The sequence below is a fragment of the Schistocerca gregaria genome, chromosome 3, assembly GCF_023897955.1.
Source record: "Schistocerca gregaria isolate iqSchGreg1 chromosome 3, iqSchGreg1.2, whole genome shotgun sequence".
Classification (NCBI taxonomy): Eukaryota; Metazoa; Arthropoda; class Insecta; order Orthoptera; family Acrididae; genus Schistocerca; species Schistocerca gregaria.
In genome coordinates, this window is record NC_064922.1 from 442,390,709 (window position 1) to 442,414,326 (window position 23,618).

At 45.0% G+C, this 23,618-nt stretch overlaps 1 protein-coding gene across 3 annotated transcripts in view; it reads right to left on the reverse strand.

Annotated features, from left to right (window-relative positions):
- LOC126355137 (UNC93-like protein) overlaps positions 1-23,618 on the reverse strand; it is a 980,883-nt gene that overhangs the window by 247,959 nt on the left and 709,306 nt on the right. For 2 of the 3 annotated variants that reach the window (XM_050005319.1, XM_050005320.1), the window contains 2 exons: positions 16,091-16,377; positions 701-941 (listed from right to left, as the gene is read on the reverse strand). The exons of the other annotated variant lie outside the window; for it this stretch is intronic. In XM_050005319.1, coding sequence (XP_049861276.1) covers positions 701-941; positions 16,091-16,377 — 528 coding nt within the window. The remainder of the gene's footprint in view (positions 1-700; positions 942-16,090; positions 16,378-23,618) is intronic. 3 annotated transcript variants of the gene reach the window in all.

Genomic DNA, 23,618 nt, shown 5'->3' on the forward strand with positions numbered 1-23,618 from the left:
ACGAGAGAGACGCTTTAAACTCAACAGTTTTCATGCAAGATGGCGCACACCGCACATTGCTCGTGAAGCTTACTTGCTACTCCGAAACACATTTAGAAACGATCAAATCATCAACCGTTCGTTTCCAAATGCTTTGCCGGCACGATCTCCTGATTTCCTTCCCTGTGACTTCTGGTTGTTCGACTGCCTGAAGGACTGAGTTTACAAGGGGAAAATTCACACACGTGCTGATCTGGAGCGCAGCATACCTACGGATGTGCTTCTTTCTGCTGTGAAGAATGCAATCCTGAGCTTACAGACACTTCTGGACAGTGATGGGCGCCACACTGAGGCCCTTTTGTAGGAGTAATGGTACCGAGATGTCGACTTCGCTCTCCACTTTCTCGTAGGGATTGAATCTGACGAGGGCTGGCCCTTGACCATCCTATGGATAGACGAAGCTCATCATGTAGTGGTATGATGTACCGTAGCAGCACTTTAAAAATGTTTCTATTGAACTGATTCTTTCTCTTCCCCCTGTCCGTGACATTAATGCTACCAAGTTCGTTACTCGTAAAATAATTAGATTTCGTGTTATAACGTGTTAAATAAGCGAAGTTTAATCATAACCACCCGATAGAGCTGAAAGTCTACCAGTAGACATCAAGAGAGACGGTCTTCACAGGCAGCTCCAACGCGTAGTGAAAGTGAGCGTACTTACCTAGATAGAGGGTCGAGTCCGAAAGCGACGATGAGACAGGAACCGAGCATGATGGCGAGGTATATTCCGGAAATAAGGTATATCTGGTGGTCTGGCGGGCGCTCCAGGTTGGGGTTGGCAACCGTGTCTGCTGGATGGTACCGCGGACCACAGGTCTCCAGCAGCAACTCTTCTGGCACACTCCAGTTAGATGCAGCTGCTGCCAACCTTGTGTCGTTTTCCCCACGACGTCCAGACAGAACTGCCAAACAAACCAATAACAAATTACGCCCAATTTAGTTGTCTGTTAGCATTCACAACAACAGATTTGTTTGGTTGAAGAAGACATTTTAACCTGCACTAACTCCGCTGTCTTCCACATAGAATAATCCCATCACATGTATTTATTACCTGTAGCTACACTAATTTTGATTTTTCTTTAATCTTCGTCGCGTATGTAGAAGATTCATGTATCCATAACAAATTCTTTAACGTAAGTTTTTCTGTTCCATTTAATAGTTCTCTTTCACTCAGCTGGAAAGAGTACGTCACGGTGAATATTATCTTATTTGTCTGGTTCACTATACTTTAGTCTCTTGGAGACTCTTCTATCATAGGCTGGGGAAGAAAAGAAATAAAACTGAAGAATCACGAAGGAATTACGGATGTTGGTCAAAAATTGGTATTCATACAAGTATCGAATTCGACGGCCGACGGATGAATGTGTGACGCTGCAGCGCAATTTAACCACAGCAAGAATAGTGAAAGAGGACATGTCGATACCAGGGCACAATGTCTTTGCGAATTTCATTCCGTGTATTCAGTTAGACAATAACTATGCCTCGCGGTCAGGCGCGTGACAATATAAGCAGATATGAGAATTTGCGAGAGAACATGTTGTTCAAAGAATGCGGTTTGAATAGTTATATAATCGCTAGACATTTCAATAGGAGCGATGCCAGTGTTCGATGTTTTTCTAGGACTGTGTGAACTATGGCCCAACACAATGGCAAGAGGGAAGCGGTCGACCAAGAGAGACGAAATAACGTGTGGACCGAGAAATCGTCAGAGAGGCACTCTGAGCCGCGTACCCGTCATTATCATAGTTCTGAAGTGAGACTGGTGTTTCATTGACCACAAGGAACATTGATAGGCGGCTCACAGAGAGGGGGTTAGGGCACAGCGCCAGTTGCGCAGATTCCAATTGACCTCTGTACACTGACGTTTGCAGTGATGTGGGGTACGTTCGGCCTGGAATTGAGTGATACAGATATGTCTTCAGTAATGAGTCTTTCTTCGAACAGACGCTCCGATGAACAGCGAAGACGTGTTTGGAGACGTCCTGGGTAGCGACAGGGTTCGAAATGGCTGTCGCCCGCCATAAGCCCCGATAAGCAGGAATGATCGAATGACGTACCATTTCATTTCATAGCAGCATCCCTTTGGTTGTCATCCGCGGCAACCTTACGGTACAACTGTACGTCGACGACATTCTACGCCCCATTTTGTTGCCTTTCATGGCAAGCTGTCCTGGGCTTACATTTCCGCAAGATAATGCCCGCTCGCACACGGCGAAAATTTCTATTGCTTGTCTTCCTGCTTGCCAAATCTGCCCAACTGGAAGAGTTAGGAGCTTTACGGACAGGACTATCCAAGCAGCTCGGGATTTTGTCTATCTAACGGGCCAATTGGACAGAATTTGGCACGATACCTCTCTTTAGGACACCCAACGACTCTACCAGTCAGTGCCAAGCCGAATAACTGCTTGCATAAGAACCAGAGGCGGACCAACGCGTTATTGTCTTATTCAGTTTGTGAAACTCTTTCGCTACCCAATATATTTGAGACTGTAATCATTTGTTTGTCTGCAAACGTACTTCTACTGATTCCCACCTCATTCGGATAATTCCGTCGTGGCGACAATTCCTTCATGGCGCATAGTCTGATTCGTCTTAAGGTGTTCATTTTCCTGAGTCCTCGAAATTCAGTCGAACGGTTACAGTGATTAGTTAGAGTGCAACCTTAATCTGGCTGTGTGCGTCTTTACTGAAATTTCGGTTGTAGTTCAAGCTGTTCTTTGCACAAGCGCAGCAATAGCCCTGGAACTTCATTCTTATGTGCCTTTGGGTTTTGATTATATTATTCTAAGGTATTTTACATCATGGAACACTTTATCTAGATACTAAGCCTGAGTTTAAAATTACTTGCAAATTATTTTCATCTTCGGCAGGATAAATAGCCCATTACCTGCTCTGGTTCCCTTTCTCTCTCTGTGTGTCTTACTGAACAAGATTGAAAGGAAAAAGACGCGAGGCCGGCCGCGGTGGTCTCGCGGTTCTAGGCGCGCAGTCCGGAACCGTGCGACTGCTACGGTCGCAAGTTCGAATCCTACCTCGGGCATGGATGTGTGTGCTGTCCTTAGGTTAGTTAGGTTTAAGTAGTTCTAAGTTCTAGGGGACTGATGACCACAGCAGTTGAGTCCCATAGTGCTCAGAGCTATTTGAACCAAAAAGACGCGATATTTAGAAGAACGTCAAATCGAGTGATTCTTTGTTAGTTTCATATGTTAAGTATTTGTTCTGGAAATATAAGAATAAAGTTCTGTTCGATGACCAAAATGAAGAAAGAAACACTCAGTTTTTGGCATCTTTTGAATTAAATTTTAGATCTTAACTTGTACACAAGTCTTTGAGAAGCTCACGACATATTTCACCTTGAAGACCAACCCATACAGATTCCCTTATTCACTTAAGACAACAACCTACCTGTCTCTACTAAAATATTTGATAGGTACATCACAGATTTCAGTTTTTGTACTTTACCTTTCCCTTTGTGTTTATTATGAGACTTATAATGTGCTCTTACTGTCATAACGTGTGCTTTCTTTAATGTTAGTGTTACATAACCCTTTGTTGTGTACTGTATCGTCATACCCTGGAATTTCGAGCAGGTGTGCCGTTACGGAGTAGACGAAACTGAAAAAAACGGAAGCACGTATTGAAGAAATATTTCTGGATTTACTGAGTAGCTGAGGTTGTGGTTAACTCTAATATGAGGACATGTGTCACGAAACTTCGTAGAGAGGTTGCCCGATGAAAGCGCAACACTGCTCGCTCAGTCTGTCTCCTCACCCTCCGTTCCTAGACTGCACATCTCTGAATGGCATTATGAAACATTTTGACCTTGATTACTTCGGCTGTAGTTAACATCTGGAAACATGAAAACTAATTAAATTCTGGTTAATAACAACAATACTTTGCATCCATAATAAGTCTTTAGTTGTGAGAGGTGGAATGACTAACTTATATTTGCCAAATACTGTAGTATATTTAAACTCAAGATAGCTCTATTTCGCACCAATAAGTTAAAGCTTTGCTCAGAAACAGCCTGTAAAGCTTGAAGGTTGTTGCAGGGGACGCTCTGATGAGAAATAATTCTCAAGCAAAAGTTCGATAGGTTGCGCCGTTTTTGAACTATTCAGCACTGAAGGTGCTCAATCAGGTCGTCGTTTGTTGCAGATTCAAGCAGCCTGTCAGAGGTGGTGTCACCAAACGTATCCGTCGACTGGTTTCCTCAAACCGAACAAACTTAGCTTTTGCTGACCTTCCTAAAATTCTTCATTTCCGAAAAAGGCACATTTTAACTGGTTACCCTCAGACTTCAAGAAGAATATAATAATTGCAATTCCAAAGAAAGCAGGTGTTGACAGATGTGAAAATTACCGAACAATCAGTTTAATAAGCCACAGCTGCAAAATACTAAATACTAACACGAATTCTTTACAGACGAATGGAAAAATTAGTAGAAGCCGACCTCGGGGAAGATCAGTTTGGATTCCGTAGAAACGCTGGAACACGTGAGGCAATACTGACCCTACCACTTATCTTACAAGAAAGATTAAGGAAAGGCAAACCTACCTTTCTAGCATTTGTAGACTTAGAGATAACTTGTGACAATGTTGACTGGAATACTCTCTTTCAAATTCTAAAGGTGGCAGGGGTAAAATACAGGGAGCGAAAGGCTTTTTACAATTTGTACAGAAAGTAGCTGGCAGTTATAAGAGTCGAGGGACATGAAAGGGTAGCAGTGGTTGGGAAGGGAGTAAGACAGGGTTGTAGCCTCTCCCCGATGTTATTCAATCTGTATATTGAGCAAGCAGTGAAGGAAACAAAAGAAAAATTCGGAGTAGGTATTAAAATCCATGGAGAAGAAATAAAAACTTTGAGGTTCGCCGATGACATTGTAATTCTTTCAGAGACAGCAAAGGACTTGGAAGAGCAGTTGAATGGAATGGAGAGTGTCTTGAAAGGAGGATATAAGATGAGCACCAACAAAAGCAAAACGAGGATAATGGAATGTAGTCTAACTAACTCGGGTGAAGCTGAGGGAATTAGATTAGGAAATGAGACACTTGAAGTAGTAAAGGAGTTTTGCTATTTGGGGAGCAAAATAACTGATGATGGTAGAAGTAGAGAGGATATAAAATGTAGGCTGGCAATGGCAAGGAAAGCGTTTCTGAAGAAGATATATTTGTTAACATCGAGTATAGATTTAAGTGTCAGCAAGTCATTTCAGAAAGTATTTGTGTGGAGTGTAGCCATGTATGGAAGTGAAACATGGACGATAAATAGTTTGGACAAGAAGAGAATAGAAGCTTTCGAAATGTGGTGCTACAGAATAATGCTGAAGATTAGATGGGTAGATCACATAACTAATGAGGAAGTACTGAATGGGATGAAGAAGCTTGCACGGGATAGAGTAGCATGGAGAGATGCATCAAACCAGTCTCAGGACTGAAGGCCACAACAACAACAACAACAACAAATGAACATTTCAACTAGTAGTAACTCACGGATGCACAGGCCGCTGTGCCTTACCGAATTTTGGAGCGTGCAAGTGCTTGAATTTACTTCTAGGTCTGCCGAGCGCTGCTGGCAAGCGGGGCGCACTCGGCCCTTCTGCTGTTTCTCAGCAATACCCCCCTGCAACACCCTTACAAGCTTTTTAGACTGTTTCCAATCACGCTGTATAGAAAAGGGAATGAAAGGAGTGAAATAAAGTAAATGAGTAATGAAGTAAGGCAGCATACAGTAATAGGAATTTACTTGAAATGTTTAATAAAAATATGGGATTCACGATATATTGTTCAGATTCAAATTAAAACATGACTGAAAGGAAATGTGATAGATTAGTGTGAACTGATAACTTGTTTAGTAACAAATCAGGAAAAAAACAAATTGGTGAAGAAGGGGAGGCAGAGGAACAGAGGCAAGTAGAGAAAGGGAAAGTGAAAGGGGTGGGAGAGAAAGGGATGGAACATGGTTCTGCACTTTAAGAAGACTTTCCAAGCTCTATAACAGTGGTTCAATACACGGAAGTGAAGAAGAGATAACAGAAAAACTAGAAGGAAGACACAAGGGTTTGGGTTTCCCTCTAAAAGAATATTCAGAGTTGAATGGGGAATATACCATAGCGCGTCCACGTGTTACACAAATAAGTCTGCATCCATTTCTGGCAGTTGTCAATGGAAGGAAAACATTGTGGCTGTTTACGCCACGCCATTTTCCTGCTAATCTTCTGTAGTGCATCAAAGTTTCGTTCCGCAATCTGCGGTCTTGTGCTGGAGTCCACCTTGAGCCATGATACATACTTGCGGCACACTACAGGTCATGTTTCGTTCTGCCTCTGGCGCTCTGTGAGTAGTCAGTTTTCTCGCTGCGAAACAGAGAGCGTTGAAAACACCGAAGGTCGCTAGACACAGCGTCGGCAGTGCCCACGTGGTAGAGACCGAACTAACTGTGCCAAGTCTTGCCGGTTTAGCGAGAAGACAGAGCGAGAAGAGAGAGCGAGAAACATTCCAACGCGGCGACCATCGAACTGAGAGGACAACACAGAGGCAGCGTTGCCGACTGCACAGAGGAGACAGTTTTCGGGTCGGTGTTGTCCCTGGAGGCTAGAACATTCATGCGGTTGGGGTGCACGGGCCGTGCCTGTGCCTTGCACTTGTGTGCTCTGCGACTAAGATTCCCCTAATGAAACGCTCGTCTGCTCTGTTCACGTTTATATTGACATAGCTGTAGGTAACATCTTAATATGGGATGGTTACGTACTTCACAGTGTCATTGGTCAGATTTCCTTTCGAAGTTGCTTGCTTCTGTGTTTTTATGTTTATTTCGTTGTCTCAAATTTAGCCTTTGGGCAACTTTCATTTTTACTTTATTATTGTTATTTCTAAATACAAAGCACATTTCTTGTATGTAAGTGTATTCTGCCGCCTTGGTGCAGGTCTTATCACATTCGACTCCACATTGAGAGTCCTGCGCGCCGGATGGGGATGAAATGGTGATGAAGACAACACAACACCCAGTCCTTGAGCGGAGAAAATCCCGACCCAGCTGGGAATTGAACCCGGGCTTGTAGGACGGCAATCCGCCACACTGAACACTCAGCTATCGGGGCGGACATTCCGTAGATAATAGTTCAAAATGGTTCAAATGGCTCTGAGCACTATGGGACTTAACATCTGAGGTCATCAATCCCCTAGTACTTAGAACTATTTAAACCTAAGGACATCACACACATCCATGCCCGAGACAGGATTCGAACCTGCGACCGTAGCGGTTGCGTGGTTCCAGACTGTAGCGCCTAGAAACGGTCGGCCACTCCGGCCGACAGATAATAATTAGAAGGTGCGAACTGTCGAAACCATGACAGATCGAAAGCGGAAGCCAGGACAATCTTACACCTGCAAGTATGTTACGCGCGCTAGGCTACTGTCCTGTACTCGTTTATTGTGCAAATGTGGTATAGCTTAAAAAAGTAAAGTGTCGAAACTGTACCTTCAATTTTGTGTGTATCTAGCTAGATGTAAGTAACTTTGGCCACATGGGACGGAAATAATTCTCATCGTGCTTTTGTGTGCAACCATTATGTTTAGAACGTCTGTGCATTACCTAGAAAAACATCTGGAGTGACGGAATCCCACAGTACTTTTCACAATTAACAGACAAAATTATATGGAATGTGAACCGTTTCATTGCTTTAAGTCCACATCACGACCTACGTGGAAAAGATTAAGAAATTAATAGGTTTCCGCACCCGTTATCAGATTGGAAATAGAATTTTGTGACCTATTACTCATAGTTAACAGTTTAGCCCGCTATTAGTGGCCAGCCACCGTTGCGCATTAGAAGACTCCCCAAGAAGATTCCAGCACATATGCCGAAACGTAGAGTTACTAAAGAAGTGCAGTGTGATTATGATTAAAGTTTTTTTTTTACTTGACCCAGTGTATATGAAAAACTATTTACCGTATTGGTACCCAACTTTAAAGAAATGATGTTCAGACTATGCGCGACAGAGTGGTACGGCGACATAGGGTTGAAAACAAAAGCATAAGTGTGCATTACAATTGCAGACAATCAACATGGGTCTGTAACAGGTGAACAGCTGTTTTATCAAAACAACAACAATGTTGCAGCTCTTCTCGAGTACTGACGCATTAAAGGTATACGGATAGGTTCTTTTTCCGTACCGGGTTTGAAGAACGTGATCGGGAAGTTCAAATTAACTGTCGAGTTGGGGACTGCTCCTGGGAGAGGCAGGCGGCCAACTGCGCCACAAACTGTTTCCATAGCTGAGAAATCTGGACGCAGTGTGCGATCTTCAAGCAGTGCAGGAGCTGTGTCACAACAGCTGAACATTCCGAGGTCCATTGCTCGAAAAGTGCCGAGAACAATAGTGAAAGACATCTCTCGTTCTGTTCTAGGTTGTCATCACATTCGGCAACATTTGTAACCTGTAACGAAAACATGTTACCAAATTCACAAATGTTACCCACTCATGTGGAAATTAAAAATGTTTTTCTCTCAACAGTTTATTCTTTATTTGTCTTCCTCAAGTCCTTACAAGTGTTGCCACCAAGTGTCGTTTTTCCTACGATCACTCGTTTTTTATGGGCGCCCTCTCAGCTGGCGAAAGATTAATTATAGCCACCCTGTATAACATGTAGATGGTATGGACTTCCCACACAGATTTTAGTTTCACAGATATTACAATAATTAACATAACTAAGTGAATTTTCAATTTGTCACAGGGGATGGGGGAGAATCAATACCGGTAGGCGTTGAATATGGTGTGGTATCAAATAACACTTTGGAAAGAGTGACATTTCAGACGTACTGCAGACGCTCAGTAACTGATTCTTCTAAGAATAAAGAGATATCCGAATAATCACGTCAATGTCAAACACGATTAGTGTACACTTGCGTCACACACTGAAGTGCGAGACAAACTCATATAGGCATGCGTATTCAAATACAGAGATATATGAACAGGCAAATAGGACGCAGCGGTCGGAAACGCCTATATAAGATAACAAGTGCCTGGCGCAGTTTTTCGATCGGTTACTGCTGCTGCAATGGCAAGATTTATGTGAGTTAGAAGGTGGTGATATAATCGGTGCACGAGCGATGGAACACAGTATCTCAAAGGTAGCGACGAAGTGGGGATTTTCCCATACGACCGACCATTTCGCGAGTGTACCGTGAATATCAGGAATACGGAAACATCAAATCTCTGACATTACTGCCGCCGGAAGAAGATCCTGCAAGATGGGGACCAATGGTGACTAAAGAGAATCGTTCAACGCGACAGAAGTGCAATTGCTGCAGATTTCAATGCTGGGCCATCAGCAAGTGGCAGCGTGCGAACCATTCAACGAAGCAAAATCCATATGGGCTTTCGCAGCCGAAGGCCCACTCATGTACGCTTGACGACTGCACGACACAAAGCGTTACGCCTCGCCTGGGCCCCTCGACAGACATTGGACGTTTCAAATTGTATCGAGCGGATGGGCGTGTAGGGGTATGGCGACAACACGTGTATCCATGGACCCTGCAAGTCAGTGGTGGACTATTCAAGCTGGTCGTTCTGCGGCGCTTCTGCGTGATCGCGGGGGCCGGACACGATATTAGGCAGGTGTACCAGTTTCTTAGGCTCTTCAGTCTAAAAGTTCCAGCACATGCTTAATATTTGCTTTCATCAATATTTTTTATAAAAAATAATTCTTATACAACGTGAAGCTTTTAAAGGATTTTTAGAAAAATTAATAATTAATCGGAGTAAACTTATTGATGTGCTATTAATCTAGTTAGGTGACAGGACATAAGAAGAACTGCAACAAGATGATTATTTTTAAGTGATATAACTGCCCTTCGTGGAAATGTAGTGTAAGGATACGATAGGATGTGGTGCCTAAGGATATAAATGTGGCCCTGTTGATCAGACAAAATTAATCTATGACCTCCAAAAAATGAAAAAGGAAGTCGTGACAATTAATTGAGTTTATTACATTAAAAGTGGAAGAGAAAACACCTGTCAAAGACTGCCAATTCCAAATAAATACCTCGCCAAGGCTTGATCTGTGGTGGTTCATTTCACCTTCTCACTATGGACAGCTTCTAGCTGGCGCCTCACCACGTAGGGTGTATTACTGCATTGTTCGGATATCGCTGCCTCGGCTGGGCTTCAAAAGCGGCGCCCAGAACGGCCACCGAACAGCGCAGTGCAGTTAGCTTAAGTTTAGTCCTCGCAGAGTGTGGACCCGGGGCCAACGACAGTGCTTGGGGCAACGGACCCACGGTGCGGAACGGCACGACGTCTTTTCTGGGTCGTCGGTCGCTCTTCTTTGCAAGGACTGGACAGAAGGTTTGGTTCGCCTATGCTGTGGGTATCTGGTTGATCAACTCTGTGCACAGCTTTCCCGCTCTGAAAGCTGTTTAAGCTGATGTTTCGCATTTATATTAACTGAGTCGTCACGCCCGTGTTCCGACGTAAAAGCCAATCGCCGGCACGTCGGTGAAGGACGTTAGAGCAGAGAGGGCCGTGAGATGATGTCAGCCAATAATACGCTGACTGACCCCTCTCTAGGACGACACCGAGATAGCAGCGGCCTCTAGGAGAAGAGAACACAAGCGCCGCGCCGCCTGGACGCGGCCCAGTTGAAAACTAGCCGTTCTACGAGCTGCACACTAGCGATTTAGGAACTGAATTGTTTCACTTGTATTAGGAGTTGTGTATAATATTGAAGAGATTTTCTTATTTTGTCTGTCACCCCTTGTTTGCGCACCATTGTAAATTCTCAAAGTTAAGTCTTGTCACTTATCTTACTGTAAATAAAAAAATTCATTAAACCGATTTGCTTGAATTTTTGTCTGGCGATCCGGGAAGCAGGTATCCTAGGAAGGACACAACAGCCCGCCTTTTTTAGTTGATTATGCGATACTAGGACGAATTTATTTGTGTGTTTTTTAACGTTGATTTGTTTTAATCTGCTGCTCGGGGTTCTCTCTAAAAGACTGCCGTGGTTAATTGTTCGGCGGTGACATGTTCACGTAATATGGATTTACCACATTCGAAAAAATGGTTCAAATGGCACTAAGCACTATGGGACTTAACATCTGAGGTCATCATCGGTCCGCTACACTTAGAACTACTTAAGCCCAACTATCCTAAGGACATCAGATTCATCCATGCCCGAGCCAGGATTCGAACCTGCGACCTTAGCAGCATCGCGGTTCCGGACTGAAGCGCCTAGTACCGATCGGCCATAGCGGCTGGCTTACCATATTCGGCTCGGCCTTAGGCTGTAGGCCGGAAAGGCAGAGCGGTTCTAGGCGCTACAATCTGGAACCGCGGGACCGCTACAGTCGCTGGTTCGAATCCCGCCTGGGGCATGGATGTGTGGGATGTCCTTAGGTTAGTTAGGTTTCATTAGTTCTACGTTCTAGGGGACTGATGACCTCAGAAGATAAGTCCCATAGTGCTCAGAACCATTTGAACCATTTTTTTCTTACGCCAAGATTTGTATTGGGTGCACTATTGTTCAAAGTTACGCATGTTTCTTTGTAGTATACGTAATTTTATGCCTTGCGTCATATCTGGTTGTTATATCAATTTGCTTTACTATGTAATGTGCCCAGCTTTCAAGCATAATTATATCAAGATCCTATGGAGTATGGAGAATGAAGTTCTTTGAAGTTTTAAGTTTCATGTGACGTCTAGCTAATGGTAACACTTTAGCGAGTTGTTCTATATAATCCTTTCTGCAAGAACTTACAGCTCCCTTTGAGTAGTTCTCTTTTAGACCTTACTGTTTCAGCAGATCTTATTTCCTAAGGTGTATGACCTTATTTGAATGGTTCTATAAGTGCAATCGTGGTTAAACTATAGCTTTCAGTCGTAGATTAATTCAGTGAGACATTTATGTGTGGTGTTTGCTACCGGGAGAGCGTTCCGTGTCGGTCGCTTCTTGCCTCGTTGGCCTGGTTGGCATGCGGCCATGTGGGACAGCTCTCCGTAATTTCCTACCGCGGCTTGGTATTTGTTTGCAGTCGCGTGTCTACACTGTCTGTGCCCCAGTTGAGTACCTTACGTTATCTGACTTGCAATGAAAATGAAATTTTGCTCTTCGACAAGAGGCCTTTACCTGATTAAATGGTTTTGCACAGGGAATTTTTCCGTTTAATGTTGTAACTTTGTTCTAAGTTTTATTTTAATTCATTTGATGTAAACCTTTTGGGTAAGGCATAATGGGTAATTGTTATGCCTTGTTAACTAGTTAATATTTATCCTTTGGGGCTCTGCCTTATATCTTGATTTTGAGATCACTTGCACAAATTTATCTAATGCTCAGTTTTAATAGTTCTTCTGATTAATGTAAATTCTTTTTCATTTAATTTTTTTTAAGGCCGATATTGTTAAAGTCCTAACTTCTTGCATCTTGTTTAAGGCCATTAATAGGTTATTATTGTAATTCAGTAATTGCGAGATTCACCATTTTGAACGCTTTTGAAGTGTGTAAATTTAACAAGGCAAATTAACCTGGAATTTTACTAGCCATTTTTCTCAGAGCGGACCTGTTATTACTTTCAAAAATAAATTTTTGTTGTCAAAAAGATAATTGATGTTCATTAAACGGACCTAGTCCTTCAAAGTCATTTTCTTGATCCTGGTTATTCGCGATCAGTGCGGCTGGTCCCAACGGAGGTTCGAGTCCTCTTTCGGGCATGGGTGTTTGTGTTTGTCCTTAGGATAATTTAGGTTCAGTAGTATGTAAGATTAGGGACTGATGGCCTTAGCAGTTAAGTCCCATAAGATTTCACACACATTCCCGGTCACAAGCTTGTAAAAGGATCTGGAGTCTGATTTTAATAAACACGTATAAACACAAAACAATTATCTATAATCCCCAAAGTAGTAACGTGATGGCCGAAATGTTACTGTTAAAAGGTAAATAGCGGCAGACAAGGATACACATTTGTTTCTGTGGCTGGAGATGAAAGCATAATGATTATAAAATCTGCAAGTGAGTCTTCAGCATGAAGCTTGAAGTTACTGAAATTCAGCACAAATGATTTTGCTGTACCGACGGCTCATCTCGCTGTCGCGGCTGGATTTCTCTATCTTCATCTACAGTTAGAGGCTGAAGGGTCTGCAAAATGAAGTCATTGGTTGCGTCCGCGACTGAGTTCGATTTAGCCGGAAAATTTTCTACGTCCCGCATCCATGTGCTCCGAGAGCCACCTGGTCGTTTCGCTGATTAAGAGCGGAGATGGAGTCTGTTGGTAAAAAGTCCCGGTGGCGGAAAGTCTGGCTAAGAGGCGGTTTTGTTCCAACTGCTCCCTACAAGGAAGAGTCGTGTTTTCGTGTTTTCGCTCTCCATGTCATTTAGAGTGACTAGACTACGGATATTCCGATCACCGATTAGTAAAATATACTTCAAAAGAAGCTGGTCCCCTCTTCTGACCCGTGATTGAGGCAGTAGTACGCTCCCTAACACTTGACGTTCAAAAATTGTGTCCCGCGCTCTTTCGATCTCTGACTTTGCCTAGCGACACGGGACCTCGGCAGCACAGTCGAATTTCTCGAATTTCTAAAATATTTATGTTAGCCAGTCCTGATTTTTGTAATGTGTGAATTCGGCGGCGTACCACTCCGTCAAATGTGGCCTAGTCCTCGAGTTTTCCCTCCACTTTTTTATGTTATCTGCTGGAAGCGACGTATTCCGAAGAAGCTCTGCTTTCTTTGTTCTATGTCGTTCCTCCAGGCCTCACCACAGACGGCATTTCTTCTATTTCCTCATTGAGGTTGTTAAAAACAAGCTCTGTCGGTAGTCCTACACTACGGAAGATCGCGTTTGTTATGTGACTTCCAGTGAGCGACTCCTAGGGATGGTTCTTCAAACCAAAGCCAGCTGACAAAGTAGCACTGACCTTCGCCATAGCCGGTGAGCCCTTCTGAGGATTCGCCCTAATGGCGACCTTCCAGCTAGTGGATTAGCTTCGGATACAGTCACCTTCAAGTGCATTCTCTTATACTCTGGTTTGCACAGTAGTCAGATTAAACCCTAAAGACACGACTTCAATTATTTTACTCTATTTTAATTTTGGTATAAACTAAATAATTTCTCGTTTCATTTTAAATCTGCTTGCTTCGTAGACGCGAGGATTGCTGGTGACACCCGAAACTCGTAACTTCATTCGAAATTGCAAGCTGCTGTGGCCGAGCGGTTCTAGGCGCTTCAGTCCGGAACTGCGCTGCTGCCGCGGTCGCAGGTTCGAATCCTGCCTCGGGCATAGATGTGTGTGATGTCCTTGTCCTTAGGTTAGTTAGGTTCACTTAGCTCTAAGTCTAGGGGACTGATGACCTTAGATGTTAAGTCCTGTAATGCTTAGAGCCATTTGAACTTTTTTTTTAGCACATTTGTTTCGGGACGGTTTTCTCAACTTTTCACCAATACCGTGAAGTTACAGATCTGTGTCGTGTTGTGTTCCCTATGTGCCTATGCTATTAGTGACAGTTTTGTGTAGTGTCACGTTGTGTGGCACCACATTCTGCAATTATTCTTAATTTATGAGCATGAATGTATAATAACGCAGTATTTTAAATCAATGCAAATTTTACGGATAAAAGTCACTCATTTTTAATAAAAGTTTTGTTTAAACCGAAAAATTTTAGCACTGCTGTTGTTGCTAATTGATATTTTTCGTTTTCAGTAACAAAATAAGAAACTCCTGTTGTGACCGAGACCAAACAAATACCGAAAAGTACTGGTTATTCAGCACTGAAGTAACAGTTTCGATCTTAACCTGTCGATTTCTTCCATTCCTAGTAAGAAGTTCGCCACCAATTACGAACTTAATACAGTTGTCTTCCGGTAACGCAGAGATACCCACAAGGAATGGTTTGATAGGCAAATACGGAAGCTGCGAGAATGATGGCGGAAGTGTTTAGACATTGGTGGGAATACGTGTAATGCAGTCTGTATTCTCTTGTACAGTGAATGGTTCTCGTGAAACCGCGCGCTCCCCCGCACACACACACACACAAACTGAAATACGAATTATTTTTTAATGAAATTACAATGCAATGAACACCCTTTGCTGCTTACAGGCGATGACATACGTCAACGGGGACAGATGAAAATGTGTGCCCCGACCGGGACTCGAACCCGGGATCTCCTGCTTACATGGCAGACGCTCTATCCATCTGAGCCACCGCTGACACGGAGGATAGCGCGACTGCAGGGATTTATCTCTGGCACGCCTCCCGCGAAACCCACATTCTCAACGTATTGTACCGCACTACATTCGTAGTGCCCACGCTCATTATACTCATTACTCGCGGCGCGTTGCCGATTCCCGTAAGAGTTCGGGTACTGTTAGTGCATTCGCACAGAAGAAGAAGATGGTCAAGTGGCCAGTCAGCCTTAACTATATATATACTAAGAGGGTATCTGTTCTTTCGGACATTTCCGAAAGAATGTGGGTTTTCCGGGAGGCGTGCCAGAGATAAATCCCTGCAGTCGCGCTATCCTGTGTGTCCTCGGTGGCTCAGTTGGAGCCGACACGGTAGCTCAGCGCGTCCGGTCAGAGGGTTATGTGCTCTCTGTAATAAAAAAACTGAGGCAATCGATCAACAACGAATATAAATGGATGTCATACGATGTCCGCCCCGAGCAGATGCAACGAACACTAGCGAACAAAATGAGATTAAACAAAAAAAAAACCTTGGATAGAGCGTCTGCCATGTAAGCAGGAGATCCCGGGTTCGAGTCCCGGTCGGGGCACACATTTTCATCTGTCCCCGTTGACGTATGTCAACGCCTGTTAAGTCCTGTAATGCTTAGAGCCATTTGAACTTTTTTTTTTAGCACATTTGTTTCGGGACGGTTTTCTCAACTTTTCACCAATACCGTGAAGTTACAGATCTGTGTCGTGTAATTTCATTCTAACGAGCTGCATGGTCACCGATGGTATCTGTTTTTGCTAGTATTTATTTTTTGAATGTCGGAAGTAAGTGAGTCTCACAAAATGAAATGCTTGGGGCTGGATTACGGCGGAATCTTACCCACGGAGGAGACGAGGTTGCCGAAGATTTGTCCGTACTCGTAGACGGTGTAGAAGATGCCGAAGAAGCGGACGACAACGACCTGCGGCTTGAGGCGCGTGGCGCTGGCGTAGACGTCAGCGAGCGCGCAGGTGTAGGCGCACTGCGTGCACCAGAAGGGACCGCCGCCCACGCCGACGAGCAGAGCGCCCGGCAGCACGGTCGCGTACGACGCCGAGAACTGCGCGCACATGTACGGCACGTACAGCACGAACGACGCCAGCATCGCGCTCTTGCATCCCAGCCACCTGCGGCACGTGAAGTACACACACACTTCTCAGCCTTCTGCCCTGGCGCGCTTAAATCACAGCCTCCTCCGGGCCTACATCTCACTTATTACTCTCCCTCGGAATTTATCGCTCTTCCGTCGCCGGAAGTGCGTTTACTTACCTGAAGACGCCTTCCGCGTCAGTTGCACAAGGTGCGCTGTTATAAGAGAGGATGATTTAACACGGACAGCACGTGTTCCACTGGGCTGGTTCCAACTCACGCCGCGGAACCGGAATACGGAAATTCGCTGCCGCGTTAACACTGCTGTGATTTGGGGAGAGCAAAAAGTTTTACCTCGTCCGTTATAATACGAGCTCTGGTCAAAAAATTCCCGAACATTCGTGAGCTGTGTGTGGCTCATGTTCCCGCCATCATATACAGGGTTATTACAAATGATTGAAGCGATTTCACAGCTCTACAATAACTGTATTGTTTGAGATGTTTTCACAATGCTTTGCACACACATACAAAAACTCAAAAAGGTTTTTAGGCATTCACAAATGTTCGATATGTGCCCCTTTAATGATTCGGCAACCATCAAGCCGATAATCAAGTTCCTCCCACACTCGGCGCAGTATGTCCCCATCAATGAGTTCGAAAGCATCGTTGATGCGAGCTCGCAGTTCTGGCACGTTTCTTGGTAGAGGAGGTTTAAACACTGAATCTTTCACATAACCCCACAGAAAGAAATCGCATTGGGTTAAGTCGGGAGAGCGTGGAAGCCATGACATGAATTGCTGATCATGATCTCCATCACGACCGATCCATCGGTTTTCCAATCTCCTGTTTAAGAAATGCCGAACATCATGATGGAAGTGCGGTGGAGCACCATCCTGTCGGCGCTGTCGGTCTCCAGTTGTGGCATGAGCCAATTTTCCAGCATGTCGAGATACACGTGTCCTGTAACGTTTTCTTCGCAGAAGAAAAAGGGGCCTTAAACTTTAAACCGTGAGATTGCACAAAACATGTTAACTTTTAGTGAATTGCGAATTTGCTGCACGATTGTCTACCGCCCAGATTCGCACATTGTATCTGTTCGCTTCACCATTAAGAAAAAATGTTGCTTCATCACTGAAAACAAGTTTCGCACTGAACGCATCCTCTTCCATGAGTTGTTGCAACCGCGCCGAAAATTCAAAGCGATTGACTTTGTCATCGGGTGTCAAGCCTTGTAGCAACTGCAAACGGTAAGGCTTCTGCTTTAGCCTTTTCCGTAATATTTTCCAAACCGTCAACTGTGGTACGTTTAGCTCCCTGCTTGCTTTATTCGTCGACTTCCGCGGGCTACGCGTGAATCTTGCCCACACGCGTTCAACCGTTTCTTCGCTCACTGCAGGCCGACCCGTTGATTTTCCCTTACAAAGGCATGCAGAAGCTTTAAACTGCGCATACCATCGCCGAATAGAGTTAGCAGTTGGTGGATCTTTGTTAAACTTCGTCCTGAAGTGTCCTTGCACTGTTATGACTGACTGATGTGAGTGCATTTCAAGAACGACATATGCTTTCTCGGCTCCTGTCGCCATTTTGTCTCACTGCGCTCTCGAGCGCTCTGGCGGCAGAAACCTAAAGTGCGGCTTCAGCCGAACAAAACTTTATGAGCTTTTCTACGTATCTGTAGTGTGTCGTGACCATATGTCAATGAATGGAGCTACAGTGAATTTATGAAATCGCTTCAATCATTTGTAATAGCCCTGTATTTTATACCCTGTTTTTAACGTACTTCCACATCACTACGTTAATTTAAATTACTGGTGTGACGGAGTTGCTGCTTTGCCTGACCGTTAGCAGTGCGTATCAATGTAACTCCTCTCGTAGTATCTTCGCTCGACTGCTATTACTTTCAAATGGTTCAAATGGGTCTGAGCACTATGGGACTCAACTGCTGTGGTCATTAGTCCCCTAGAACCTAGAACTACTTAAACCGAACTAACCTAAGGACATCACACACATCCATGCCCGAGGCAGGATTCGAACCTGCGACCGTAGCAGTCGCACGGTTCCGGACTGCGCGCCTAGAACCGCGAGACCACCGCGGCCGGCTATTACTTTCCGGTCGTTGTCTGTCGTAAGCCAGTTCGGGTCGCGAGTTGGGGCAGCCAGTCAGTTGGAACGCGTCTGGAGCGCAGTCCGGACCTGCCAGTCGGATTTGTAATGCGGCGCTAGTCCAGTCTGGTTGAAGCTGTGAGGTCTGCGTCGACATGGCTGGCCTCATCATTGCCGCCACACATCACTTGAGCCGGAGCACGGTCTTGGTGGATCGTCGGTAGGTCATCCTGCCGGACGACGCGTTTTGGCTCGCCGATCGTTCATCAGTCGGCTGTGTGTGTGTGTGTGTGCACACCAACTCCAGATTTGTCTTCGTGCGTGCTTACTTACTGTCTTCGTGCAAGTGTTTGTCAGGTTCTGTGTGTAGTTGGTGTTAGTTCCACTGACGATAATTTTAGATGTTGTTGGCATTCTGAGGGTATTCAGCCGGTTGGGGCGGGCCAGGGAGGATATCTCCGTGCGGCACAGTCGGCTGGGTCCTCTGGGGGTCCCTGCGCAGCGTCGGAGTGTCTGTGGAGCTGTCCGATCGCTACGAGCTTCACGGCTCACCGACCCAGGACGTCAAAGTTGAGTGGTGTCGTAAGTACCAAATCCACGTCCGTTCATGTTTGTCGTTCGCTTCGATGGTTCACTGTTGGGGACCTTTTCCTGTGAGCAACGCCGAGTGGTTGCCAGTAAACACAATAATTTTTTTTTAAAGCATTGGCTGACCATTAAACACCCATGAGCAGGACAGTATAGACAATGGCACTCAGACGGCTCCGGGGGTCGGGGTTGACATCGAGGAGCCGCTGTGCGGTGGAATTAACTATATTGGTTCACTACAACGCAAGTGCCCCAGCGGAATTTTCTGCATTGTGGCCGTTAGTGTTCCGGTTACCTGCCCTGGCCACTAACGTAATTTCAGCCAGCGTTCTTTCCTCACCTGTTGTCGCTGTCCAACACGGTGTGTATTTTTGACTGCTTGATACATATTTCATCGTGGATAATCATGTACGTAACAGTTTGGTATTTGAGTTTTCATGTACCAATTTTTGGCTAGCAAGACGTTTGGTGGGTCAGTCTGTGACTGTCTCTTGATTGCGTTACCGACGGATCAAGTGTATTTGGGGTCACCAGTTGTCTCACCTAAGTGAACGTTAATGTTTTGATGCAGCTCTCCCCCCCCCCCCCCCCCCCCCTGGAGCCGTTTGAGTGCCGTTGCCGTTGTCTATAGTGCCCTTTTCATGGATGTTTAATGGTCAGTTGGTAGCCTATTATAGCCAATGCTTTAAAACACTTTTTATTGTGTTTAATGTAAATACAGGGCCTTTAGTCCGTATAAGTAAGTTTGAATTCTGGCAAGTGCATATTTTGCTGAAAGTTCCTGTTGTTGTGCTATCTTTTCATATAGTGCGCTGTCAGCCACTTTAAACTTAAGGGTTTCAGAAATTTTTGAATTTTTTGGGAAATCAGCTGTGGGCCTTTAGCGGCTTAAAGCCTTATTCTTAAAATTTCCCCTTAAGTGAAAATATTGTGGCATTCTGCAAGAAAGATTATGGTAATATATTTAAAAATTTTGAAATTTAATTTGGCCTTTAGACGATTGTATTCCACCTTGTTTATGTTTGTTCTATCCACTTTTGCCTTGAGGCTTCAGCCTAGCTGTGATACATATATTAATTATTTTATTTGCAATTGTAACTGCGTATCTTCAGTCACTTGAAAGATATCTTATTGATTTTTAATATTTCTTGTTTGGAGGCCTTTAGCCGTGAAAGAATTGGATTTTGAAACTCGTAGTTATAAAGGTTCGGCTATGTGCCGTTTTGGTTTAAATGTGTTATTAAATTGCAATAAATTACAATTTTGAAGTGAAACTGTCCGCCACCTTATTTGGCCCTTTCCACAGTCCTAATTACCTGTACTGCCCTGCGGGTATAGCAGGCGTTTCAATTCGTAATTTCGCTCCAATGGTGTGTTGGCGCGAAATGGGGTTGACATCCCTTCTCACGCTCGTGTTTAGTGTGTAACTGCCGAAAGTTTCCTCGTTGTATGTGTGTTAGTTATTGTTCAGTGATTCATTGAGTAGAACGTTGTGTCGCACAGTTTGCGAATTTCGAGATCACAGAGCCAGAGAAGCAACACGTCTGCATTGAATTTTGCTTGCAGCTCAAGAAAATCTTTACACAGCCACTCCAAATGATGCACGAAGCCTACGGTGATGAGTGCTTGAGCCGTGTTATGGATGGTTCACACCGTTTGAATATGGCTGGACCGAAGTTAAAGCTGACCCTCGTTCAGGACGCCCTTCGACATCTAACGCCGACGATCATGTCAGGAACGTCAATGAACTGTGCGTGCCAATCGAAGACTGACTGTCCGAGGGATTTCAGAAGAATGTAACACTTCAATTGCGTCAGATCATGAAATCCTGACACACTCTCTTGGAATGCATCGTGTTGTCGCCAAGCTCGCCCAGTCTCGGTCCGGCACACAGTTTCAATCTGCCAGGGAGTTTCATATCAGCGCACTCTCCGCTGCAGAGTGAAAACCTCACACAGGGCAAACTGTTAATAGACAGTACTACCGGGATTTGTTGCAATGCCTATGAGAAAATGTGAGAATGAAACGGCCCGAAATGTGACGAGACAGTTCATGGCTCTTGCATCAAGATAACGTACTCCCACATTCATCCCCGTTCGTGCATGACTATTTCACAAAAAACGAAATGATTGCGCTGCGTCATTCTCCTTGTTCTCCAGACCTGGCCCTTGCGGACTTTTTTTATTTTCAAAGTTGGAAACCCCGCTAAAAGCATGAAGGTATTCAACGACAGACGAGATAAAAGAAAATTCGCAGCAGACACTCCGCGCGATCCAGCAAGAGGCGTACCAAGACTGCTTTCGGAGGTGGAAACGGGGTTGGGAGTGGCGTTTCAATTGTGGGGAAGAGTATTTCGAAGGACACCATGCACAATACGTAAAAGATAAGCGTAGAACATTTTGTTGACAAAGTTCCGAATTTCTAGGCTTGGCTATGGAAAGCTACTTATTATTATGTGAACTGGTATATATTATAGTCTCCACTAATCTACACTCCTGGAAATGGAAAAAAGAACACATTGACACCGGTGTGTCAGACCCACCATACATGCTCCGGACACTGCGAGAGGGCTGTACAAGCAATGATCACACGCACGGCACAGCGGACACACCAGGAACCGCGATGTTGGCCGTCGAATCGCGCTAGCTGCGCAGCATTTGTGCACCGCCGCCGTCAGTGTCAGCCAGTTTGCCGTGGCATACGGAGCTCCATCGCAGTCTTTAACAATGGTAGCATGCCGCGACAGCGTGGACGTGAACCGTATGTGCAGTTGACGGACTTTGAGCGAGGGCGTATAGTGGGCATGCGGGAGGCCGGGTGGACGTACCGCCGAATTGCTCAACACGTGGGGCGTGAGGTCTCCACAGTACATCGATGTTGTCGCCAGTGGTCGGCGGAAGGTGCACGTGCCCGTCGACCTGGGACCGGACCGCAGCGACGCACGGATGCACGCCAAGACCGTAGGATCCTACGCAGTGCCGTAGGGGACCGCACCGCCACTTCCCAGCAAATTAGGGACACTGTTGCTCCTGGGGTATCGGCGAGGACCATTCGCAACCGTCTCCATGAAGCTGGGCTATGGTCCCGCACACCGTTAGGCCGTCTTCCACTCACGCCCCAACATCGTGCAGCCCGCCTCCAGTGGTGTCGCGACAGGCGTGAATGGAGGGACGAATGGAGACGTGTCGTCTTCAGCGATGAGAGTCGCTTATGCCTTGGTGCCAATGATGGTCGTAAGCGTGTTTGGCGCCGTGCAGGTGAGCGCCACAATCAGGACTGCATACGACCGAGGCACACAGGGCCAACACATCATGGTGTGGGGAGCGATCTCCTACACTGGCCGTACACCTCTGGGGATCGTCGAGGGGACACTGAATAGTGCACGGTACATCCAAACCGTCATCGAACCCATCGTTCTACCATTTCTAGACCGGTAAGGGAACTTGCTGTTCCAACAGGACAATGCACGTCCGCATGTATCCCGTGCCACCCAACGTGCTCTAGAAGGTGTAAGTCAACTACCCTGGCCAGCAAGATCTCCGGATCTGTCCCCCATTGAGCATGTTTGGGACTGGATGAAGCGTCGTCTCACGCGGTCTGCACGTCCAGCACGAACGCTGGTCCAACTGAGGCGCCAGGTGGAAATGGCATGGCAAGCCGTTCCACAGGACTACATCCATCATCTCTACGATCGTCTCCATGGGAGAATAGCAGCCTGCATTGCTGCGAAAGGTGGATATACACTGTACTAGTGCCGACATTGTGCATGCTCAGTTGCCTGTGTCTATGTGCCTGTGTTTCTGTCAGTGTGATCATGTGATGTATCTGACCCCAGGGATGTGTCAATAAAGTTTCCCCTTCCTGGGACAATGAATTCACGGTGTTCTTATTTCAATTTCCTGGAGTGTATATTACTAAAATGCTATTCCGGACCCCCGTACCACTTGCAGCGTAAGAGCAACAAAAATTCCATTTTCAATATTTCGCGTAGTTGTTAACCGAATTAAAAAATATAAAATATTCTCATAATCCGTCATTAAGAGATGTAATTTGATGTTAAATGCGTAGCACAATTCAATAGGTATTACATTTGGAAATTGTGTGTTCGCTTTGGGCTGCATAACTTGCGGCAGCAAACACGCGGACTTCATTCATCCATTATTTACGACTAAGAGCACTTTCCGACCTATTCATAATTTCACATCTTTCCTCGCTGACAAGTGACGAAACCAAGACCTTTTATTGCTTACTACATTTCCGCTGTTCAGGTAGGCAGACTTTATCAGCCATGAAGTTTCAGTTTATTACGTCTTTAATACTAATCCTATTCGCAACAGCAAATTTTGTATTGTGGGCATTCACAGCTGTAGAATTGTATCATGATGAAAAATACTGCTTCATCTGTATGATAAATATTTATTTAAGCTCCAGCTAGCCTCACGGCGTTAGTCACATCTTCAGGGATACACATTTGTTTCATAATTTAGTTCAAGCGATAACAGGTAAATGACCTAACGTTCTTTGTCCAATTGTGATAAAAATGTTCAGCCGTCATGAAGGCGGTAATCCAATTTAAAATACTCTTGAA